The sequence below is a fragment of the Urocampus carinirostris genome, chromosome 11 (assembly GCF_059441175.1).
Source record: "Urocampus carinirostris isolate Australia breed hairy pipefish chromosome 11, RoL_Ucar_1.0, whole genome shotgun sequence".
NCBI classification, from domain to species: Eukaryota; Metazoa; Chordata; class Actinopteri; order Syngnathiformes; family Syngnathidae; genus Urocampus; species Urocampus carinirostris.
Window position 1 is genome coordinate 4,300,251 of NC_142359.1, and position 23,665 is coordinate 4,323,915.

General features: G+C 42.6%; 1 protein-coding gene across 2 annotated transcripts in view; it reads right to left on the reverse strand.

The window, feature by feature from the left end:
* Positions 1–1,048: 1,048 nt before the first annotated feature.
* The window catches only part of LOC148356242 (phosphatidylinositol-3,5-bisphosphate 3-phosphatase MTMR2-like), a 31,475-nt gene continuing 8,858 nt past the window's right edge, over positions 1,049–23,665 (reverse strand). For both annotated transcript variants that reach the window (XM_088346994.1, XM_088346993.1), the window contains exons 4-16: positions 22,651–22,745; positions 22,364–22,570; positions 20,500–20,583; positions 18,980–19,129; positions 13,903–14,091; positions 11,933–12,118; positions 9,354–9,512; positions 9,234–9,281; positions 7,407–7,499; positions 7,223–7,336; positions 5,482–5,525; positions 5,276–5,408; positions 1,049–1,771 (exon numbers count right to left, since the gene is read on the reverse strand). In XM_088346994.1, the coding sequence (XP_088203120.1) occupies positions 1,622–1,771; positions 5,276–5,408; positions 5,482–5,525; positions 7,223–7,336; positions 7,407–7,499; positions 9,234–9,281; positions 9,354–9,512; positions 11,933–12,118; positions 13,903–14,091; positions 18,980–19,129; positions 20,500–20,583; positions 22,364–22,570; positions 22,651–22,745 (1,652 nt within the window). In that variant the 3' untranslated portion in view covers positions 1,049–1,621. The remainder of the gene's footprint in view (positions 1,772–5,275; positions 5,409–5,481; positions 5,526–7,222; positions 7,337–7,406; positions 7,500–9,233; positions 9,282–9,353; positions 9,513–11,932; positions 12,119–13,902; positions 14,092–18,979; positions 19,130–20,499; positions 20,584–22,363; positions 22,571–22,650; positions 22,746–23,665) is intronic.

Below are 23,665 nucleotides of genomic sequence, written 5' to 3' on the forward strand. Positions count from 1 at the left end.
AGAAGATAACCAATAAGAGAAAGCTAAAGTTAGCTGCAGATTACACATGGCCAATAGGGGAATAGTAGGATGACTTTGCTTTGTTTGTTGAAATGTATAAATGATGGGGGCCGTCTCCTGTTCACACTTGGATCTGCTATTAGGAATAATAAAAGTCTGTTCATTTTCTGTCAAAAAACGAGCGCGCATGATTGTTGGATGAATGTAGATTGTGTTTGGTTAATGGACTCAGATAACTAATTCGAACAATTTGGTAAAACGGTACATTTTGATAGTTAAATCCCAACAACCCCTCGTTCAACTCAGTCACTGCTTTATGGTTGGTTGGATCCCTGAAACACACAGGTTGTAGGGGCATCATCACTTTCTGTGGTGTGTCTTGGGCAAGTACAGCCTGGTGGCACCCATCCCTCTCCAGGCCAACGTATGTAGCTATATACTCAAATTTTACAAAAAGGATGACATTACTGGTACTGTGAGTGATTTTCATAAAAGAAAAAATCAACTAGATGGCTATCCCAAGGATCAAGAGGTCGCATGTTCGATTCCCGGCTCCTCTGTGTTAAATGTCAAGTTTCCTTGGCCAAGACACTGAATCCCTAATGCCTGCTGACTCCCTATTGGTGTGTGAGGGTGTGTGTGAATGGGTGAGTATAAAGCACATTGTAAAGGGCTTTGGGAGGTCTTCATTGACTTGAAAAGCGCTATAGAAATGCAGACCCTTTATCATTTGAAGCAGTTTACAGTATGTAGATTTGGAGTATTGTTGGGTTCAACCCATCTCAAAACGTCTGTGCAAAACAGGGCTCGGAAACCCAAAATGTTAAAAGAGCCACATTGGACCAAATAAAACCAAACCGCAAAATTCAGACAACAATTGAAAGTTTTCATATCTTTTCATCTTCACTCTTATCCCATTTCTTTCTCATACCCCTTCTCTTTCATCTCATCTTTCTCCCGCCTCTTTTTCATTTTTCTCTCTCACTTATGCTCTCTCTCGCCCCCTTTCATCCAAAACCCCCTCTCACCCGCTACCCCTCCCTTCACTTCACTCTTTCTCATGCACTCTCTCTCCAAGTCTGCTCTAAAAATAAATAAATTAATTAAATTAAGGGCAGCACGGCGGGGCAGTGGTTAGCGCGTGTGCGGCACAGTTCTAAGGTCTTGGGAACCTGCTGTGTGGGTTCAAATCCAGCTACCGGACTTCCTGTGCGGAGTTTGTATGTTCTCCCTGTGCTTGTGTGGGTTTCCTCAGGGCACTCCGGTTTCCTCCCACATTCCAAAGACATGCATTTCAGGTGGATTGGCCGGTCCAAATTGTCCCTAGGTGTGAATGAGCGAGTTGTTTGTCCCTGTGTGCCCTGTGATTGGCTGGCAACCAGTTCAGGGTGTCCCCTGCCCACTGGGATGGGCTCCAGCACCCCCGCGACCCTACTGAGGATAAGCGGTGCAGCTAATGAGATGAGAAATTAAATTAAATAAATAAATAGGTGCGACAATAAATAACAGCTTTTCACACTTCACGGATGGTTCTTGGCCCCATCAACAGCCGAACCCGAGTGATCGCTCTACATCACTTTACCACTCGACCATCATGTACGGCGAGCGTGCGAGACAGAAGTCAGACCACGGCTGCGGTGGGTGCCCCAGCGGCAGTGTCAGGCGAAGTGGCCGGGGAGTCGTCCAGGACTTGCCGGCGGAGTTCCTCTACCCTGTGCTCCAGTTGTGCTCGCAACTGCAGAAGATCCTTCAGCGTCTCATGCTGCGCCACCTGCCAATGAAATGAAAAGATCAGTTTATTCAAGTCAAGACTTCCCAAAGCGCTTTACAGTGTGCTTCACATTTCCCAACAGCGGCCGTGCAGCCATGTAAGGCGCTACCCTGCTTATTGGGGGTATTAGGGGTTCAGTGTCTTACCCAGGGACACTTTGACATGTAACACGGAGGAGCCGGGATTCGAACTGGGATCCCTTGATCCCAAGACGAGCGCTCTACTTCCTGAGCCACTGCTGCCCCAGCAGATAAATCCACACTTGTTAAGTCTCCCGATTTGGTCGGGAGACTACCGCTTTGGCTACGATTCTCCTGCCTACCGATCTGAGAGCAACATCTACCGATTTCTAAAAATTTCTTTTTTTTTTTTTTGGTCGCCGAACTTTTCATGCCGATTAAAATGTAGCCAAATTATGCATAGTCTTAATCATCGTCTTTTTCGCCGTTCTGCACCGGAAAAAGCTTTAATCGAGACTCGGCAATCGTAATCTCGAACTCCACGTGATCTCATTCCTTCGAGAGCAGCAGACGAATAAGAGTACTACAAGATATGACTATGTTAAAGAACACCACAAAATTTGGAATAATTAAACATTGTAATAATCACATGTAAACATAAAATAACAATAAAGTAGATTGAAAAACGAATTTTATTGTTGTCTTTTCAAATAATAATAATAATAATAATAATCCCGATTTCCTATTTCTGAAACTTTAACATGTATGCAAATCCATGCACTTAGCCCACACATAATTCTTTTTGCAAGAACTCACCGTTCAGGTTTTTTACCCCCTGATTAAAAAATAACAATCAAGGCAAATGGAATTTGTCATTTTTTCAAATAATCCATTATCTAAATGCCGTAATTTCAGGACTGTGATGCGGACCTGAAAATCACAAATTGGCCAGAAATGTAAAAGTTGCCTGCCCAGCCATAAAGTTGCCCTGCCCCGTTTTCACAACTAGAAACATAAGACGACTAAAAGTATTAAGGATTGACAATCAGAAAATATAACAGAACAACACTTTAAAATGAAGTTTATTATAAATCTACTTATAACATTCATTGCATGGATATGACATGACTGTTTTCCATCTTCCATCAGTATGTAGCTGTATTGACTCATCTTCATTCATGCAATGTTTGCGTTGCGTCGTCTGCTACAAGCCACGTGAACTCCTCTTTCCACAATGCTTTTAATGTACGTTTACGTTTTGTAGCGTCATCCATTTTGTGAGCTTCTTTTGAATATTTCTTATGGGGCTGAGGTTTTGGCTTGATTCCTCACCACTTATTCAATTTTCTTGTGTTCTCTGTGCGTCTGGTTTGGAAAATGATACGCAAATGCGCGACCTTATAAGGCTCAGGAAAGTCCGGAAGCACTAAGTTATTCGATGCAGGCTTCTGATTGGCTGCCGAAAATGCAAATTGCCAAACGAACCGAAATTCCGAAATTTCCAAACCGAAGAAATATTTCGAAATCGGAATAAAGAAAATGTTTTATTTGAAAAGAAAATCTTTTTTTTTCTTTTCTTGAAAAAGTTGTCGGCCACACGGCAGAGTAAGTTGTACGCCCGACGTAGAAGATGCACGCCCCGGGCGTCCGGGCAGACGTTATTTCAGACTTTGCTTATATACTTGTAAATACCATGGATAACATTAGATAAGCATAGTGACAATTAAATGGTACGGCATACGGTAACTGTTCCGCTTTTGAGAAACATATGCGTGGACAGGTCTTCGAGTGCCCTCCTGTGGTTAACATGTTAATCGTTTGTGGCTAAAAGGAAACAAAATAGAAGCACGGAACTAAAAACCGTTTAATGCTCGTTGCAAATCCCCTTATGTTGTTAGCTTTATCAATAAGAATGAAACTTTGCGATGACTTGAATAAAGATTTATGTTTATGGTAACGTTTTGTACTAAATGGAATACTCTTGTTTGGAATGTTGGTAGCATGTCTTAGCAAATGATCTAATGCTTTCGATATATTTTTCTGCTTTTACTTTTTTGGGGATTTGTCTCTCAGGAACCGTCCTCTTATGGTTCAGATCCTACCTCTCAGATAGGACGCACTGTGTTAAATATGGTGAAATGACATCTGAGCCCTTTAGTGTTCCCTGTGGTGTTCTGCAGGGTTCAGTACTTGGCCCCCTTCTTTTCAGCATATACATCCATGTGGTTATATTATTCGCAAGTATAATATCAGTTTCCATTGTTACGCACATGACACTCAACTATATCTTCCGGTGGAGGAATCTGCCTTTCTGTGGAAATTTGGAGGCCTGCCTCACAGAAATAAAAGAATGGATGTCACTCAACTTCTTAGTTATTGGTCCATCTAAATGCCGTGACTTGTTTTCAAAATTGTCTCTGAACATTGACAAATGTAATATCACCCAGAGTGACTAAATCAAAAATTTAGGTGTCATATTTGACCCCGATCTGTCCCTTCAAACACACGTTAAAAATATTACTAGAACAGCTTTCTTCCATTTTCGCAACATTGCTAAAATACGTCAGTCAGATGTGGAGATTATAATTCACGCGTTTGTTACTTCCCGTCATGATGACTGTAATGCACTACTCTCCGGTCTCCCGAAGTCCAAAATCAAGAGCCTTCAGCTGGCTATGTTCCGGTCCGGAGCCTTCGCTCTGAAAATGCTGGTCTCCTAGTGATCCCAAGAGCCAAGAAGAGATCTGCAGGTTTGAGAGCATTCTCCATTTGGGCCCCGGTGCTGTGGAATGCTCTTCCCCCTGAGATTCGATCTGCAACCTCAGTGGAAATGTTTAAATCTAAGCTTCTATTCTATAGCATATGAATAACTATATTTTATGTTGATAATATGTGTATTATTTGCCCTCATGTAGTTTGCAATGAGTTTCTTTGTTATTAAGGGCTATACAAATAAAACTGACTTGACTTTTAATGAAAATTTTAACCACAACTTGCAAACTTGGATGTTAAATTCAAATTTATTGCAAAAAAGAGCTACAGCTTCTTTAATCTTCTGCAAAGACAACCAGATGCTATTTCTTTATGTTTGATTTTTTTATCCATGTGCTAACCCATGATTTCAAATCACTGGGGATAAAAAGCGTAGTTTAGTCGCAATTTTTGCTGTTAAGAGAGACATCCAATCGGATTGCTTTAAAGCGCACGTCCGTGACTTCTATTTTAATTCAAATAACATCGGAGTTTCCTCGAATGTTCTCTGATTGATAAATGGTAGTGTTGAAATACAGCTGACGACATCCAATGGCGATATTAAAACTGCAGGTCTTTGTTGCTCATTTTTCTCTTGTGCTACTCTCAGCAATGACCGGCAGGCCGGATGAAATCTGTTGACTGGCCTAAACCAGCCCATGGGCCATTTTGCTTGTTACTCTGGAGTTAGTTGTGTTTTTTCCCTCTGTGTTTCGATTTCATTGCAATTCCAAATAGGGAAAAGGACAAATGAAAGTGTTAAAAACAAGAAAAACTGTGGATTCTCCCCAACCTGCGGTCTCATGCGCGGGTTCCATCGCGCGTAGTAAAGCGTCCATAGTTCTAGATGCCGGCAGGAAGCCAGAGGGTAGAGTACGCGGTGGCTTTCGTGGACGTAGAGCGGGTTGCTAAAATCTGTGGCATGGCTGAGCACAGCAGAAAGAAAAAACAAACATGAATGAATGAGGGAAATGGGTGCCAAAGTAAGTCTCTGCCTACCTGTTGATGTAGGACCACAAGGAGACGGTACGGGTATGGAGCTCCTAGAAAGGACAGGCACGGTTAAAGAGTCAGCATTTCGGGTATGGAGGACCAAAAAATGGCAGCTAAAACAATAAAAATACAGCGGGTGCGCTTCCTACGAGGACCTCTAGAGACGAGAATTGTATTTGTAACAAAAATCTTGCTTGCTATACGAAGGAAAATCCAAGCTACGAGCAGTCCCAGAGCCTACCACAAGAGAGCGCTCACCACTAATGACTGCTTACCACCTGTATCAGCTTGTCCAGTTTGCACATGCAAACTGCTACAAGCGATAAAAAAAAATTGTACTCTGAAAACGTGTGTGTGTGTGTGTGTTCATTCAAAATTACAATGACTTAACTAGGCAACAATATTATCTACGATGACGTTGTCGTCTGCTACCAGTGACAGACGATCTGGATAAGAGCCGAAGTGGGAAAGATGGGAAACTACCATAATTGATAAATAATCCTTGCAGTAATAAGCATTTAATACTGCCCTGTTTTGGTGTAGCATGGGCGTGATGGGGCTTCATTAACAAATGCCATACAAACTAATGCGGGATGCTGTTAATCCCAAGGGAAGAAATGCAATGGCAAAGCCAACATAGAGTAGTGTCTGCCGAGTGTTGCATGGGCATTTTTGCCGGAAAACAGGTGAGACAATAGCTCCTATTGATCACAATATGAAAAACCAAACATTGTATTTTATACATTTTTCTAAGGGTAGGTGTCTAGGCATTTCCAAAGGTGGCCATTGGGAGACGACCAGTTTGCAGCTGTAAAACCTCTGCAACTGTGTATTTTACTTTGGCCAATGTTTTAGACATTTTGAAAGAGTTGTGGATGGTTGACTTCTTTTCAGAAGTTAGTCAATAATTGTGCACACTTGGCGAAACAATGGTGCGTAAAAATGAATCACATCAGAGTACTGTTTCTTTCCAGAATTTCATTGGCTAACCAATGAGTCAATCATTATTTGAATCTGTTACTACTGGCTTAAGATTTTCTGAGCAAAAGGAGGCGATATCAGTTTATCAATGCAGGACCTTATAGGCTTATGCGCCCTGTGGACTGTGAAAACAAGTTTCTATTAAGAGCGGTGTCAATCAAAAGGTAAGAGGCTAACCAGCCAAATTTGAAATACATTTACGAGTCTTTTTATTTGTAAACAGGAATTATGAGGCAAAACAGACGGATTGCAACAAGGAACGTCCAACGATGCAGAAATGCTTTTAGGTGATTTTTTTTTTTAATCTGTCGGCAGTATTGTGTGCTTTGGAGTAAATATTTTACTTGGTTGAATTCACTTGACAGTCCTGTAATGAGTCAATGTTTGCAGAGAATCATCTCATTGGCCGACTACCAGGGGCTTTATCTGTGAGCCATCTTGGCTTTAAAGTTTTCGGGTATCTTGTTTAAGAATGATCGTGATGTTTCTGTGATGAGTACATTTTGAATTGCACATCTTGAATCCCAAGAGTTTAAGCTTTCCAAAGATAAGTGGCATGACGTGTTTCAGTGACTGGTGACATAGTGAAGACACGGCAGTTAAGGGGATAAGCAGACTTGGCAACAACTTCAAGCATTAACAAGCACTTTTAAATCTTTGAAAAAACTACATTAAAATTCCAGTATTTTCCAGGATTTCAAGCACTCGTACGAACCCTGGGTCTTTATTGACACCCTGTATATATTTATCTTGCGAGAATTCTCACCTGAGCCACACGCTCCTGCTCGCTGTTGCACAAGAAGGTTCCAAAGAGGCAGCTGTAGAGGTGGTCCAAAACCGTGATCAGGAATTGCTCGTTGAACTCAAAAGCTGCCGGGAACTGCAGCCAAGACAGGAAGGAGGGTCAAGACGGGAACACGGTAGGGGTTTTGACTTAAGGGGCTACGCACCTGCCGGCTCATCTGCCACACGCAGTCCACAAATTGGACGAAAAGAGGCGAGCGCTCAGAGTTGCCATGATCATCGTCGCCGTGGCCCACGCGCTGAAGGTTCCATCCAAGAACAGAAATATTTTGCTTAGAATTGTATAGAGAACTGGGTGGATTCCAGAAGACAATTAAGGAATAGTTATTTTTTAAACTTTAATAGACGCTCAAAATAAGGAGAGAAGACATAAATGGATTTTGAACTTGCAGGTAGAAACTGTGAGAGTGTCAGGACCAGAACGGAGACCGGACCAACTCGTGCAACGTTTCTCACAGTTTTATTGGGAAGACGGGAAAGGAGTGCACACACGATCCGGAAATCATTGGTCGCGGGGAGTAAATTGCTCAAACGCGGAAGTGGGACTTCCGTGGCGAGCAATGGCGGTGTAGGGAACAGAAAAAAGTCGAAAACCAGGAGAGGAGAGTAGCCGTGGTCAAGAGCAAAAACGGATCGTTATTCGGGGCGGCAGAACAGCTGTGGTCGAGATCAAAACAGGTCGGAATTCGGGATGGGAGAGCAGACGTGGTCGAGATCAAACAGATCGTAGTGGGAGAAAAACAGGAACAAAAAAACAGGACAGACGAAAAAGGGCTTGCCGTGTAAAAACAGATTCGCAGACAGGCAGGACAGAGTTTAAATACAGACAGGGAGCCAATCTGTCAACAAGCTGCAGCTGGCGCCCATGGGCGGGGCCAATTGGGCTACATGGCAACCGTGACAGAGAGAAGCCTTCAGATAAGAGAATTCCATCCCCGGTTTCTTTTTTCCAGTCTGCATATTGCTTATCCACGTCCCTTGGGCCACATATTAGCTTGAAATGCTAAGGTATGGATTGCAAGGGAAAAAAATACTACCCAGCATTTTGTCGCCTCTAGTTTTGTCTCCTCGCTAAACGGGGTGATTCTGGTCCCGTCGAGTTCATGGGACTCAGTGATTGCTACTCGTAACCTTCCGCCCAGAAAAGGGATTATTTTTCCTGCTGTAGACTGAAGTTATATACTATTTTATACGCTGTTTTGTTCCATTTATACTTGGGGTATTTGTCCTGAGTTTGACCTCAGCCTTGAGTCAACAAAAAAAGGATGTCGTAAAAACGTCTGTGCTTTGGAATGTTTTCTTTTTGTTTCGGTCTGTGCAGATGGCGGTGATTTGTCACTTCCTGGTCGGGTTAGAATCTGTGTGTCGTGCCCCACTCTGTCCGGAGGGCGATGACCTATCATCCTTCTCTCAAGCTTCAAAGGACGATTGGGAAATTTGCATCAACACGGCGCGGACCAATCAGCCAGAGGCTTGATCATGGGGCGTGAACAGTTCATCGCCATGTGTCATAAAAGTGGGCAACCCGGAAGCCACCGTCATCGCCTGCACACGATCGTAATATTGGCACGGCGGAAAAGATCTGATTTGTTCAACTCTCTGATTAGGCTAAATAAATTGATATGTGGACTATACTCGTCGTTCGTGATCTGGTTAATATCTGGTTAAAATAACCTTTTGTCTGTTTCCCCCCACCCTCTGTATATATTCTACGTATGCTGATCTTATATTTCACATAGATTTAATTTTATATTTCCATGATGACAGGTGAGGCATAGCTTCATCTGCCTCCCCTGACTGCACATCAACTAGTAGAGGCTCATGCAACAAAATGTTAGAAGTTACTTAAGAAAATGAAAAATCCGTTTACTAAGATGGCGCTGGAGCCCTCATTCACAATAAAGGTATTTAAATTTGTGATCAAGTCCATATCTGTTTTGTTTTTTAATAAAGGGCTTACAAAGTATTCTTACAGCAGCGAACTTGTGTCCAAAGCTTATCCATTCCTTCTCCACCAGAACCTACACAAAAAATGAACAAATACATTAAAAAGGATGACGAGAGCAAAGGGAAGTCGTCGTTTGAAGGCAAACCTGGAATCCTCGAAGCGTTCGGTAGTAACCGTCCAACATGAGCATGGTCAGAGACGTCAGCTGAGCCGTCCTATCCCAGCCGTCGCTGCAGTGGACCACCACTGAAGTCTTGCCACGCTCCAGTTTAGAAGCCAGCTGGGTTGCCCCGCTTAGCAGAAGCTAACAAAAGTAAACAAAGCATCCCGATTTCTGCCAAGTTCTCTGAATGTCAAAGTGAGAATATCAATGAAGCGCAGGTAAACAGCGCTAGTGATTATGACTCCCTTCAATAGTCAAATTGCTTGTTATTCGATTAGTCACGCGCATTTTTGGATGAATGAGATTTGTATGAAGTAAGATTGTAGTCTTGGCAGAATCAGTGGGGTAATGTCGAGGAAAAATAACACATTATGCCTTGATTAGGACACTTTTTGGCAGACTCTGTCCTCATCTGGCAATCTCGATTAATCAAATTGGCATTAATATATAAGGTGCCACAAAAATAATAATACATAAATGCTTGGAATTTTCATAACAAGTAGTATTGGCTCATTGTATAGCTTAGTGTGGCAGTAGGTGACCCAATAATGAGTCCACAATATGTTACTTTTGAGGTTTTTTTAAAACTCCGATGTAAATGAGTTTATTTTTATGGCTTCATATCTGGGGCTTGTACAAAAACAAAATAAGAGTTTATTACTTAAATTTACTTCACCCATTCCTTTCATCTTTATTTCACTCAAGGCTAACACATCAACCTTTAGTCATCATCCTTCCAATCTCCTCTTTCTTCCACTCGGTCGCTTTACTTCCACACCCTCTCACATTTAGTGACCCTATAGCTAAGGTTTGCGGGACCTTTCCGTCTCCTGCCCCCCCTTTATTTGCTTTGCTGATAGAGGAGAGAATACATTTGCTAGAGGCTTTTAATTAAGTGCGCTCTTTAGTCCAGAATTTACAGTACAGAAAGGGTTCGTATGAATTTTTCATGGCAAAATTCAAACCCTTTTTGAGGACTTCCTGTCATGATTATCGATGTGAATCACCTGTGCCCGCCTATTTGGCGCCAACCGCTGCGGGTTCTGATTGGCTTCCTGTCACTATCTAAACCCAGTCCTGTTACTCCCCTCTTGTCAGTCCGTCTGCGAACCTCTGTTTATACAAGGCAAGCCTTTTTTTGACCCTGACTCCCGCCAGTCCCGTTTTTGCTCCCATTTGTCTCCGGCTATGACTCGTTTTGATTACGAACAAGTCTGCTCTCCCGTCCCGGCTTACGACCCATTTTTTGATCCCAATTTGTCTACATTCCTGTCCTGGCTTACTACGAGTTTCCAACCCCGACCACGCTTTTGCTCCCCCTGTCCCAGCTACCGACCTGTTTTCCGTCCCTGACACCACCATCGTTCGCTAAGGAAGATCCACTTCCGTATTCGGATCACAATCCGAGTGCGAGAACGACTTGCTCCCCGCGTCCAGCGAACACTGGATCGTGGGCGCAGCCCTTCCTCTTTTTTTCAATAAAACTTGTGGTGAACATTACGCAATTGGGTCCTGGTTCCGTTCTGGTCCTGACACTTCCACAGTTAATTTTACAATTTCTCCAGTACCATGAAGAGAACAAATCTGGTCTGAATCATGTATTTTTCAGAACTATATCTGCAAATATGCGATTTTTAAAAGTGTTCATTTATCAAGACATATGATTTTTTTGGTAGTATAGATATAGTTATTGGGTAAAAATCACAATAATATGCAGTTTAAATTTTCCTTGTTCTTCCGAATACAATTTTGTCAGGACCAGAACGGAAACAGGACCCAATTGCGTAACGTTTCTCACAAGTTTTATTAAAGGAAAGAGGAAAGGCTGCACCCACGATCCGGTGTTCCCTAGGCACGGGAAGCAAGTCGCTCTCGTACTCGGATTGCGATCCGAACACGGAAGTGGATATTCCGTAGCGAGCGATGGCTGTGTCAAGGATGGAAAAACAGGTCGATAGCCGGGATAGGAGAGCAAAAACGTGGTCGGGGTCAGAAACAGGTCGTAACCGGAGACAGACAGGAGCAAAAACAGGTCAGGTGGGAGTCAGGGTCGAAAAAGGCTTGCCTAGTATACACTGAGGTTCGCAGACGGACTGACAAAAGGGGATGGACAGGAGTGGGTGCAAGTACTGATCGGGAGCCAATCAGAGTCCGAGGCAGTTGGTGATTCACATCGGTAGTGATGACAAATTGACCACTCCTTAACTTTTTTCATTTCCCATAATTGATACGTAATACTTGCACTAATATACATTTCATAGTTTCCCGTTTAGGTGTAGCATGTACCTGCCCTCTTGGGTGCGACCTATAGGGGGCGATGAGACCTCACAGGACAATGCCATGCAAACTAATGCCAGCTGCCGTTAATCACGAGATAAAAATGCAGTGAAGCCAGCACAGAGCACTGTGTCGGCGTCATTTATCAGCAGACATGGCAACATTTTCATGCATTAACAAGCACTTCACCCCAGGTTCAAGCACTTTTCAATCCATGAAAAGACAAATTTCAAGCATTTAAGGATTTCAAGCAACCGTACGAACCCCGTACATGGTGTGCTTACCTGAATGTAGTGCAGCCAGTGCGTTTGATCGAGGTTGGAGTGCCAGTGGGCTTGGTTGATGTGCGGATAAATCACGTCCTTCAACTTCCTGAGGGCTTCGCGCATCACGTGGATGTTGGGGATGTCCAGGAAGTTCAGCTCGGCATTTGCGTAGACGCTCTCGCTCTCGAAGCCGCCATCTTTCGCCTATGGTAGAAAAAAAACACTCTCAAGGGGGCGGGACTAGTAATTTAATAGCAGAATGGCATTTGCTTATTATATATATCAATACGTTTTGTGTCATGTTTTCTTTTACCACTAGGGGCACTAAAATAGGGAAATTAGGTGTCAATGAAAGTTTAATTATCTCAAAATAAACTCAAGTTACCCAAATTACTCACCCACACTACTGCTTCATCAGATAATTTTAAAAAAATAGCGATCTGCCGGAGCCATGTACGATCCGATCTAGCCCGACCCGATCGAGGCCCGTCAGAGTTAAAACCCGACCTAGCCCAAGCCCGAACAATTACTTGATTTGCCGGACCTATTGTGGAATAAAAGTAGAAACATCTGGAAGGTGAATAACTGACAGGACTTTGGCTGGGTCAGGGCGACTCCAACTATTTGCTTAACTGATAAGAATTTGGCTGGGTCAAGGCAACTCCAACTATTTCTGGGAAATCGCGTAATTTCGGAGAACAATGTGTCCCCTCTCATTTCAACTCTCTCTGCTTTGTTGTGTATGTTTTGGGGCGGGGCCGATATACGTCCTGCTCCGGAAGACCGAGCTTGAAAACAAAACCCCAAATCTTTGATTTTATTTCTAAGGGTCTTGATAACAAATTAAAGCCTGCCTTGTGTAACAAAATCGAAGTTAAACAAGACTGTATAAACATTTGCATCTTTTATATTTCTGTGTCTGAAGAGGTTACATGAACTGACATATTCCCATTATTGATAAGAACATTTTAAGGCAGTCTTTGACGGGTTGAAAATTGGGCTATAAACCACCGCAGCATTATGTTCTTTGGAATCGACCGCAATGACTTACATCAGTTTGGCCAATGTTTTAGACATTTTGAAAGAGTTGTAGATGGTTGACTTATTTTCAGAAGTCAGTCTGCTGGAAGTGTGAATTTCCCTACGGGGATGAATAAAGTATCTATCTATCTATCTCTATCTATCAATGATTGTGCACACTTGTGCGAAACAATGGGGCGTGAAAATAAATTACAATGAATCACATCAGTGTATCGTTTCCTTCCAGAATTTCATTGGCTAACCAATTTGTAAATCATCATTGGAAACGGTTACTACTGGCTAAAGATTTTCTGAGCTAAAGGAGGCGATATCAGTCCATCAATACATGATCTTATAGGCTTTTGCAGCCTGTGGACTGTGAAAAAAAGTTGATATTAAGAGTGGTGTCAATCAAAAGGTAAGAGGTTAACGTCCAAATTGGAAATACATTTACAAGTCTTTTTATTCGTAAACAGGAATTATGAGGCGAAACTGACTGATTGCAACAAGGAACGTCCAATGATGCGTACATGCTTTTAGGTGATTTTTTTTTTATCTGTTGGCATTTTTGTGTGCTTTGGAGTAAATATTTTACACGGTTGAATTTACGATAAACTATAAACCACAGCAGCAGTACGTTCTTAGGAATCTGGCGCAGAATATCAAGAAAGAGAAAAATGAGAGGGACTAACAGGGACAATGACGAGCGGGTAATGGACAGAAACAGGAAGGAGTTCTTTGAATTGACATTTCAATGACAGTTTAGTACAATACGCGTTGTGATGAAGAGACTACTGTCCACACATTGTTTTAGTATATTTTTATAAACATATCTAATTTGAAAAAGTCAGCGAGAGTGAAGCCTGACCTGACCCGAACGTAATGATTTACAGGCCCGACAGGGACCAAAAATTCGGGTCGAGTTGGGCTACAGTATGTGAGGAAATGATCCAGAAAGCGGGACGTACTTTGCTGCTGCGGGCAACGCTGAGTTGCCGGGCATCGAAGATGCTGAGCTTGTGGGACTGCGCGTTGGCGTCCATGATGGCCTGGAGGAGGAGCTCGTCCTCCATGCAGCGTCGGTCGGACGGGCCCACCGTCGGTTGGCCGCATCGCACCAAGGCCGCCTGAGACTCGGGATGGATCCACGACAACACCTGAGACGGCGTTAGGAGAGGTTTTTGTGGGATGCCAAATACATTTCTGGGTTGGGAACCTATGGCTCGCGAGCCAGATATGGCTCTTTTCACGAGGACATCTGGCTCGTGAAAACATAGACCCAAGAAAATCTTCTCTGTGTCAACCCACTTTTAGTGTATGCGAAGCCAAAATGACGCTGGAGATATGAAGTTTTGGTCCAGAATATATAAGGCAAAGTCTTAACTACAGTTAACAGTCACGGTGTTCATCAACAACCCTGTTTTGGCTGAACGTTTCTACGGAAGGCAGTATATCAAAGCTCACTAACAATATATGTTCACTGTTAAGACACTGTATGATAAAAAAAACACAAAGAACAAACTGTAAACACCAGAAAAAACAGCCAGGCACCCAGAGTAATTTGATAGGGTGAGCAGTAGGGCTGGGTGAACCTATATCGAAGCTCATTAATAATATATGTTCACTGTATGATAAAAAAAACCCCACAAAGAACAAACTGTAAACACCAGAAAAAAACAGCCAGGCACCCAGAGTAATTTGATAGGGTCAGCAGTAGGGCTGGGTGAACCTATATCGAAGCTCATTAATAATATATGTTCACTGTATGATTAAAAAAAAAACACAAAGAACAAACTGAAAACACCAGAAAAAACAGCCGGGCACCCAGACTAATTTGATAGGGTGAGCAGTAGGGCTGGGTGAAGCTATATCGAAGCTCATTAATAATATATGTTCACTGTTAAAACACTGTATGATAAAAAAAAACACAAAGAACAAACTGTAAACACCAGAAAAAACAGCCAAGCACCTAGAGTAATTTGTAGGGCTGGGTGGTCCTCTGCATACATAGCATACTCCCCTCTCTTGCTCTCCCAGCACCCTCTGTGGGGAATGTGCTTTCTTTTGTAAAAACGTCACAAAATACTGCCAACGAGAAGGACACGGATGTATTTAAGCGAGTGTGTGTGTGCAGGGCTCCACCCACTCCTACCACTCACCCAATCAAATTGTTTCGGGTGCTTGGCTGGTGTTTTTGGGCGTTTACAGTTAGTTCTGTAGGTTGTAGACCTATTGTGCATGAAGTATATGAGCTTTTATTATAAATGGATATTTTTAATACAAACTACAAGTTCAAACTAATGTCAGGAATTTGAAGTTAAAAGACAAAGTTCAATCTGATGTCAAGAAACCACAAGACGAAGGTGAGAATAGGTTATAAGCGAAAGAGCTAGGTTCAGTCGGATGTCAAGAAACAATGAGATAAAGGTGCGAACAGGGCTTGGGAGAATTTTCGAAAAAGGGTGATTAAAACAGGATAAGGTGCAAACTAAAACTTTGAGAATTGGATGAGAACACAAAAAGTGGAAAGCAGAAAACTGAAGTTGCGGTTTTCTATTGACCTATGGTCGGGAATTAATTATCAAAATGTACCGTTTACCAAATTGTTCGAATTAGTTATCTGACTCCATTAACCAAACAAAAGCTACATTCACCCAACAATTTATGTGCGCTCGTTTCTTGAGGGAAAAGATGAACAAGAAAGCAGACATTTTCACACGAGGGCAGATTTAATTTCATTAACAATTTAACTTTGTGTACTCCATCGAAAACGGACGAATTAGTGTCGTTGGCGTCTGTGGGAAGCCTTTTTCTCAAGTCTTTTAGCTCTCTCCTATTGGCCATCTTCTCCCCGCATAATGACGTGCCGACTCCTCCCATGGGCGTGCCAAGGAAGCCCACCTGGGCGTCGCGATGTCTGGAATACTCAAAACAACACCTGGCGTTTCTACCTCATCAGGGCCTTTCTGCATCTTGATGTGCTGATTATCTTATCAGCCTTACGTCCCGTTCCCGCCGTTCCTGTAAACAACATTTTCCACCAGGGTGCCCTGACACTGAACTACAGCCCAGTCATTGAATATCTTTTGCATTGAATGTAATTTGTAGCGGCTGCCTTTTCCAGCAGCTGCCCTATTGTTTTATTGTCTGCTCCTATCTTCGGTGTTTTTTCTTCCCGTTTTGACAACTACACTATGGATTACTTCTATCCTATGGACATGGGTTTTAACGCACAAGAAATGCGTGTATTCAAGGAATTTCAACTCCTTGCCCTGAAAAATTCTCGTGCCGGCGTGATGAAGGGGCCTATCGTGGAAGAAAAGCCGGAGCTAGCGAAGCGGCTAGCGGCGTTATAAGTCTTCGGTACCATCCGTAATCATGGTAAATGCGAACTCACGACCAAATAAGATCATCGAGTGCTGGTGGAAAACATCGAAGCGCACAGGGAGCGCAGTTGCTATGTTTTGCGGAAACGTGGCTCACGTTTAGCATTCCGGACGCTAACGTGTAGCCACCCGGAGCTACCCGGAGCAATCCGGCTTCAACGCCGCTAAACAGAGACACGAAAGCCGGGGGTAATCGGAGAGGAGGCGGACTTGCTAACACGAGGTGGTGTATCCCTGGATTTTCACAAAGAAAAGTTTTCCATCTGCCGCAGGGATGTCGAATTTTTGGACTGGCGTGACGTCATCCACTTCGCTACAAGCACCCCTAGGGCATCATGTTCATCTGTTAATAAACAACGGGGTAGACTGCTGGAAGTGTGAATTTCTCTACGGGGATGAATAAAGTATCTATCTATCTATCTATCTCTAAAATCCTTTATAGTCCAATGTATAAAATCCTTCACTATACAACGCCTCAAAAAAGTTTAAAAAATCCTTCTTTAAAATGTCATAGGGTTAGGGTTAGACTATTGCTAAGATGGTCTGATTGAAGACTTGTATTGCGGCGGCCTGCAGAATATATCCTGCCGATAGGAACTTCCGAGAAGCAGTTCATCTCCAGACTCTTAATTTACCAAATTTCTCCTCACCCGAAATTCGAAAATCAGAATCCACGATCAATCTTCAGTTTTCATCGTTAAATATCTCAACAGTAAACAAACAATGTTTAATGACCTTCCATGTTAAGGATTCCTTAGAGACTGAAGGATTTTACACAGTGGACTATAAAGTATTTTATACGATTGAATACAAATTACATTTAATGCAAAAGATATTCACTGACTGGGCTGTGGTGCGAGGTCAGGGGACCCCTGTTGGAAAATGTTGTTTACAGGAACGGCGGGAACGGGACGTACGGCTGATAAGATAATCAGCACATCCAGATGTGGTGATGCAGAAAGGCCCTGATGACGTAGAAACGCTCGGTGTTGTTTTGAGTATTCCAGACATCGCGACGCCCAGGGGGGCTTCCTTGGCACGCCCATGGGAGGAGTCGGCACGCCATTATGCGGGGAGAAGATGGCCAGTAGGAGAAAGCTAAAAGGCTTCACACAGACTCCAACGACACTAATTCGGCCGTTTTCGATGGAGTACACTTAGTTAAATTGTTAGGGAAAATAAATCTGCCCTCGTGTGAAAATGTCGTCTTTCTTGTTCATCTTTTCCCTCAAGAAACGAGCGCGCATACATTGTTGGGTGAATGAAGGTTGTGTTTGGTTAATGGAGTCAGATAACTCATTCGAACAATTTGGTAAACGCTACATTTTGATATTTAATTCCCAACAAGACGGACAGCCAAAATGGGGTTGTTGATGTAACACTCGCGCACTGCCCGCACATTCTCAGCGCACAAGAAAATCTAGCCAGCGCACAAAAATGAGGGCTCAAAATTGCTAATTAAGAAGCGAATTAAATCAAAGTTACAGTGCATGAAGGTAAAAATACAAGGGTTCCCCTGACGCTGTGTTCTAAATGCGGTATTTTGTAGTCAAAGTCGAAGTAGAAACGAAGTTGAGTAGTCAGTATGGTTTTTCGAGAACCGGCTTCTTCGGCTCGGCTCACTATCAGGAACCGACTCTTTCGGGTTCTGAACGACTCTTCAGGTTGTTTTTGCTTCTTTAATCCCAACATGACCAAAAAGTATGAAAAATTATGCAAAAAAAATGACTTAAAGGAAGGGGGAATACAACAAAAAAGAAAAAAAATACCAAAATGAAAAAGTAGTGAAAAGCTGAGAAAAAAAGAAACAAAAAGAGAAAAATGAAGGAAAAATTTATAAAAAAGCCAGAAAAAAAGAAAAGAAAGAAACAAAGGAAAAAAGTAAATAGAAACAAAAAGAAAATAGTAACAGCTTGGAAAAAAATAAACACAATGAGATTTTTTTAAAGGAATTTAAAAAAAAAGTAGAAAAAAACAGGGAAAAAGAAGAAAAAGTTTGTGTTGCATTCAAATCATTTCCAATGATATCAAGTCAATCTTGTTGCCAACATTGTACTTCCACTAAAAAATGTGATTAAGTACAGTTCTGTATCTTACAACCGACAAAAAAGCCCCCCAAAAATGTTAGTATTATGCGACAAAATATATCAGGAAAAAACAGAAATGGATATCTTGTGAAAGAATTGTAAAAACAAACATACAACCTTTGCAATAGTACATGAGTCAATTCACTCAAAAGAGAAAAATAATTTTGCATTGCCGGAAACTCAGCAAAATGTAACTTGATGTCAAGTTTTGGACATGTTTGATAATGACTTAGTTGCCACACTGGGGATTGCTGTTGCTCACTGTTGTTTCAAGCGTTGCTCACCGACTTTGTCTAAACGCTCAAACCCCTGGAAAATAACAGGGAACATTGACCGTGACTGTAAACTGTAGTTGAAACTTTGCCTTATTTTAGGTCGAACGTACACTTCCTGTATCTCTCTCTCGCAAACTACAAATGAATAGGCACAGAGAAGATTACCATTGAACATATTTTATCTCCAAGCCAGATTCATTCATAAAAAGACCCATACGTTCCCGACCCCTGTTCGATTCCCATAAATTGAATACATTGCGCTTGGTATATTGCGACGAGTAAAGCGTCGGAACTCACCGGAATGCGGCGCTTAGCTCGGAACGACGCCACCTGCCTGATGTCCTCATCGGAAATGTTTGCCGGAACTACCAGCAGGGCAGGGTAGGTGTCACACAACTGGTAGGACGTATTCAGTCGGCTAATGGTCCAACTTTCGTTGGGGAGGCCCTGAGGAATTCAAGTGTCCTCAGAGTTGAAAAATAAAATAATAAAATAAAGATATAGAATACAAAAATACCCAATATAACGTTTTGCTATTGAGTATTTAAATAGTGCTACGGAAAATACACACTGTCATAAAAATAGGGTAATATGCAAATGTGGGGGTGGGGTTTAATGTGGGCTGTTACTCCCCCGGGTGGAGTTAAAGAGCCTCATGGCATGAGGAAGAAATGATGCATTCTGTTCATCGAGGGTTCCTTCCTCACTAATGTAGTAATACACAACCCTCATTCTGCAGTGTTTCCCATAGAATTATGTGAGACTCTGGTGGGTGGACAGTCTAGGGCAGGGGTGTTAAACTCATTTAAACTCGGGGGGCACAAGATAATACAAACATTCTCTCGGGGGCCGGACTAGTAGATTAAAAGGAAAGAAAATAGAGAGAAAGAAATAAGAGAAAGGGATAGAAAGAGGGAGAGAGAGAACGTGATGGACAAAAGGGATAGAAAAAGAACTAGTGCGACAGGAGGAAAGAAAGAGAGAAAGAAATTCAAAGAGAAATAGAAAGAGAGAATAAGAGAAAAGAGAAGGAGAAAAAGAGAAAATGGGGAAGCAAGGGAGAGAGAGAGAGGGGGGGGAGTGAAAAAAGAGAGAAAATAAAAATAGAAGAGGGAGCTAAAGAAGGTAAGAAGACAAAGAAGAACAAAGAAAGAGAGAAAAAGTGGGAATGAGGGTGTGAAAGAGAGAGAGGGATATTGAGGGAAAAAGGGTGGAACAGAGGGGAAGCGAAAAGAAAAAGAGAGAAAGAAATAAGAGAAAGAGGGAGAGAGAGTGTGGGACAAGGAAACAGAGAAGGGGAGAAAGAGAGAGAAAAAAGAGAGAATGAGAGAAAAAAAAGGGATAGAAAGAAAAATAGTGAGAGAGGGAGAGAAAAATAGAAAGAGGGAAGGGGAGAAAAGGAGAGGAAGAGAGAAGGGGAAAGCAAGAGGGAGAGAAAGAGAGAATGGGAAAGCAAGAGAGAGAGAGAGAAAGAAAGAAGGGGAAAGCAATAGAGGGAAAGAAGGAGAGAAGAGAAAAGGAAAAAAAGGAAAGGAGAGCAAAAGAAGAACAAAGAAAAAGAGAGAGAGACAAAGAGAGACAGAGAGAGACAAAGAGAGACAGAGAGGAAAAGGGTGGAACAGAGAGAGCGAGAGAGAAAAAGGGAGAGGGATAGAGAGAGAGGAAGGAACAAGAGAGAAATAAATAAGAGAAAGAGAGGGAAAAACAAAGACAGTGTGGGACAAGGAAAGAGAGAAAGGGAGAAAGAGCGAGAAAAAAAGATGGGTATGGATGTGTAAAACGAGTTTTTTTTGGTGTCTATGTATTCTCAAGATTACCTGTCGCCGCCACTCAACCATCGGCTCATAAACCTTCCAGCCATCGGCGGAGAAGCGCTGCTCGTAGCGAAAGGCGAACAAAGACTGCAAGAGCAAAAGAGGAAGTTGGCGTTGAAAGTGACGGTATTGTCTTTTCAGGACTATAAGGTGCGCCCAAAAACCCCAAATTGCGCCTTCTAACTCGGTGCGTCTTCTATCCAAATAAAATTGGAGTAATCAAACACCGGTATAAAATGGTTTCACTTTTTCTCAGCTCAAACCAAGCATTGTAAGTGACGAACGTTTTGAATATGAGTATACATGCGTTTATTCATATTTTTCAGAATGACCAAATTACTTCCCTTAATGCCTTTCTTGTCTTTCAGTTCTGAACGGCCGATTTACTCCCCACAACGTCTTTCTATCATTCGGCTTAGAATCTCCTGCGCTGCGTAAGGACTTCATTGATGAATTTAAACTGTAAATATGTTATTCTACTGTTGCATACTATTCTTGCTTAGTGTGCCATTCTCGCCTAGTTCAATAGTAGTAATATTGTTGATACGATAACATGTTGTTAGTGAAAACAGGTCTCAACTGTTTTTTCTCACTCCCCCCTCCCTTTAGCAGAAGAGACCTTATGTAAATTAGGGCGTTCCTAATTTAAGGACAAAGGCCAGTTAGAGTGAGTCGGTAGACTGTAAAGGGCAGTCTCCGGTCATTCTCCTTGCAAGTAAGTTATACTCACGTCTCTGTGTCTTCTTTGAGTGCAGGTTTTATTACAAGTGTTGGGGTTAACCTAACATTCATAAGGCGGATCGGTGATACAACACTGTATTTCAACCTTTTTTCTACTACGGACCGGTTTAATGTCCGATAATATTCTCGGGGTCCAGCCCAAAACGAACATCAACAATGTGGTACAGTGACGAAACATTGTGATGATGATATAAAATGTTTTCATGTGTTGTCTATATCCCTAGTGCTCTAGAGCAGGGGTGTCCAACTCATTTTACCTCGGGGGCCACACGATAGAACAAACATTCTGTCGGGGGCCGGACGAGTAGATTAAAGAGAAAGAAAAAGAGGAATAAAGAAATGAGAGAAAGGGAGGGAAAAGGAGAGAGGGCGGGACAAAGAAAGAGAAAGAGAGAGAGGGAGAGAGCGTGCGAAACAAAAGATAAAAAGTCGTGAGAGAGGGGGAAAAGAAAGAGAGAGGAAGAAAGAAATCCAAAGAGAAATAGAAAGACCGAAGGAGAGAAAAGAGAAAAGAAAGCGTGAAGGTTATGAAGAGAAAGAGAAAAGGAAGTTAGAGCAAAAGAGGTTAAAAGACACAGAGAGAGAAAGAGACAAAGAGCTACAAAGAAGGAGAAAAAGAGAGACACAGAGAGTGAAAGAGACAGAGTGGGAGAAAAGGCGTGGAAAAGAAAGAGAGAGAGAGAGAAATAAATACAAGTACAGTGTCTTTGTGAGAGGCACCTGGCTTTGGCAACATCATGTTGACATATTTCAACCTGCAGCTTATTTTTCTCTTGCGCTTCTCTGAGTGTTGTCTCGCGGGCCGGATTCAATCCCTTACCGGGCCTGATCTGGCCCGTGGGCCACCTGTTTGATGCCTGTGCTCTAGAGAATATGATCCAGCTCTTTCCCTACCGCCACCCAGGTTCAATAATTGTTGCATTATGTGATCAGTGATCCATTCCGACTTATCAATCAACGCACGAATATTGAACTTTTTGATTTTTTTTTTCTGTAGTTGGAATTCTATGCGCCTTATAGTACGGTGCACCTTTTGTATGAAAGAAATATCACTAAAGACCATTTTTAAGGGTGCATCTTACAATGCGGAAAACACAGTCATTTAAACCGAAGTTTCCTGACTGACCCGGTCGCAGGAGAACGGGAAAGCCCGCGAAGCCAACGTCTCAGCCAAGTCCGTGCAGCCGGGTCCCGTCTTGTAGGTGAACTTCAGACTCCTCAGATCCTTGCAGACCAGCTCCAGTCCTTTGGTCTCGTCGCCTTGGTCGAGAATGCCGACCGTCTCCAGGCGGCTGATGACGCCCAGGTTGGCGGCCAGGACAAATGGACATTCCTGGATGCAAACAAGTTCTTCAACTGATAGAACTTCATCGAAATACTGGCTGGATATGTTTAAGGGTAAAATGTAACTACCCTGTCTGTGCTGCTAAAGTAGAGCTTATAGTCAGTGATACTCAGAGTTCCGTTGATAAGCCCGCTGAATGGACAAATATAGGTCACGTCGTCAACTGGAGAAAAACAAGAATAGAATAAGGTCAGAAGAACATTTTCAGTTTGTCAAGCGAGCGATGGCGGTGTCAAGGACGGAAAAACAAGTCGATAGCCGGGACAGGAGAGCAAAACCGGGGTCAGAAACGGGTCGTAAGCTGGGACGGGAGAGCAGACGTGGTCGGGGTCAGAAACGGGTCGTAACAGGAGACGGGAGCAAAAACGGGACAGGTGGGAGTCAGGGTCGAAAAAGGCTTGCTGAGGTTCGCAGACGGACTGACAACAGGGGATTGACAGGACTGGGTTCAAATGCTAATCGGGAGCAAATCAGAACCCACGGCAGTTGGCGCCAAAAGAGCAGGCACCGCTGAGTCACATCAGTAATCATGACACCGTTGCAGTAAATGGAGCTTATTGGCACCCAAAATGTTAAATGTGGCATGCGTCGTTGAGGCGTCCTTCAAAAGTTGAAAGTTAAATAATTTCTTTATTAAGTATGTGTAAACAATGCCCAATTGAGTTCAAAGAGCCCTTAAACTTCACATTCCATTGCACCTATCTGCTTTTATCAGAGCTGTTCAGGGCAGGCACAACACATTACACTCTGGAAGAGGGTCGGGGGAACGCTGGAGAGAGACGTCACGCTCGTCCCTGCAGGTTTTTTGTATTTCTAATTATCAATGGAGCATAAGAATGGTGAAAGTAAGAGAAGGCCTTCTTCTTGTTAAGTCCAAACACCAACCAAGAACCCCCCCCAAAAGATAAATATAGAAGAGTTTATTCAAGTGTGTCAAAGAAATGCATCATGAACAGGCTTTAATCAGGACTTTAAGCCAGGAAATGGAGACAGAGGGTAAATTTCCAAATCCCGCACCCACCTTTAATGTGAGAGTGAATTAATAATCTTTTCACTGTAATGCAGGAGTCTCTAACCCTTCTT